Raw genomic sequence first — 1,372 nt, 5'->3', positions numbered from 1 at the left:
ATAATAAATCCATTATTATATGTTTTGTGATGGATCCCATTATCTTAAAATGGGTCTGTCAAGTTTCCATTTTTCTTACTGCATAGAATATCGCAGCATGCTACGTTAATCTGGCCATCATAAAAGAACAGAAGTCTGTCAGGAAAAGAGCTAAGGCAAGTGTGAACAGAGCTTTAGAACAGCCTTGTTTGACCAAAATATTCAGTTTCTAAAAGAGTTGACATATTCATATTCAACTACTCATTCAAATCTGATACTATTCATTGGCTTTGATGTTCCATATCTTCCTTCTCAGCCTTCCATATGTCATACTGTTTCTGATACAGGCTATCCCGGAAGGTTTTCTCTACTTGTTTTGAGAATTCACGGTTCCCTTCTTCTAATGCGTTAATGAGTTTCAGTGGAAATGGTGTCTTCTCTCTTGGAAGGTAATTGTCCTTTGGTCTTACAGGAATCACCGAGTTATATTTATGGTGCATGTGAATGGAATTGATTAACGTTGCATGGGACTGAAACTCACACCAGGCTTCTCGGAGGAAGTTTTCAGTCAGTAATAGTATAGTCCAAGCTGAACCATTCACTGCATTGTCTAGGTTTTTAAGAATTTGTTGTCCTGCGGGCATTTCTGCAAATATGATGCCAGGTTTGATGTTAAATTTGTCTTGTAATATGTTCTTCACTCGCATTGCCTCTAAGGGCGGGTTCACACATGGCGGATTTTCACTTAAATTCCGCTGCGGACACTCCGCAGCGTTAATCCGCAGCGGAGCCGTTTCTCCATTGACTTTCACTTTAATTTAGCAGTGTTCGTTTAGACGATGCGTAACATTCCGCTGCGGAGCATAGGCTGCGGAGCGGAATGTGGTGTCCGCAGCATGCTCTGTCTGTTGCGGAGCAGTGGCGGACTGGTTGCGGACTCATGGCGGAATTTCTCCATTGACTTCAATGGAGATTCTAAGTTCCGCAATGAAGTCCGCAGCTGTCATGCACATGTTATGTGTGCTGCGGATGCGTCTTGCTTTTTTAACTTGACATTTCTTCATTCTGGCTGGACCTATGTATTTCTAGGTCTACAGCCAGACTGAGGAAGTCAATGGGGCTCCCGTAATGACGGGAGCGTTGCTAGGAGACGTCAGTAAATAGTCACTGTCCAGGGTGCTGAAAGAGTTAAGCGATCGGCAGTAACTGTTTCTGCACCCGGGACAGTGACTACCGATCCCAATATACATGTATCTGTAAAAAAAAAAGAAGTTCGTACTTACCGAGAACTCCCTGTTTCTGTCTCCAGTCCGGCCTCCCAGGATGACGTTTCAGTGTAAGTGACGGCTGCAGCCAATCACAGGCCAAGCACAGGCTGCAGCGGTCACATGGA

At 44.1% G+C, this 1,372-nt stretch overlaps 1 protein-coding gene across 1 annotated transcript; it reads right to left on the bottom strand.

Moving 5' to 3' along the window:
- Positions 1 to 260: 260 nt before the first annotated feature.
- Positions 261 to 686, bottom strand: TICAM2 (TIR domain containing adaptor molecule 2). The gene has a single exon (XM_075847292.1). It carries the CDS (start codon positions 684 to 686, stop codon positions 261 to 263), a length of 426 nt encoding a protein of 141 aa, XP_075703407.1.
- Between the last annotated feature and the right edge of the window lie 686 nt (positions 687 to 1,372).

This window comes from Rhinoderma darwinii, chromosome 1, assembly GCF_050947455.1.
Source record: "Rhinoderma darwinii isolate aRhiDar2 chromosome 1, aRhiDar2.hap1, whole genome shotgun sequence".
Lineage (NCBI taxonomy): Eukaryota > Metazoa > Chordata > Amphibia > Anura > Rhinodermatidae > Rhinoderma > Rhinoderma darwinii.
The sequence above is the reverse complement of the archived record's forward strand: the minus strand, read 5'-3'. Positions and strand labels throughout refer to the sequence as shown.

Excerpts from the sequence above, each read along its gene's own strand:
- TICAM2 (XM_075847292.1), bottom strand. The coding sequence starts at position 686 with ATGCGAGTGAAGAACATATTACAAGACAAATTTAACATCAAACCTGGC.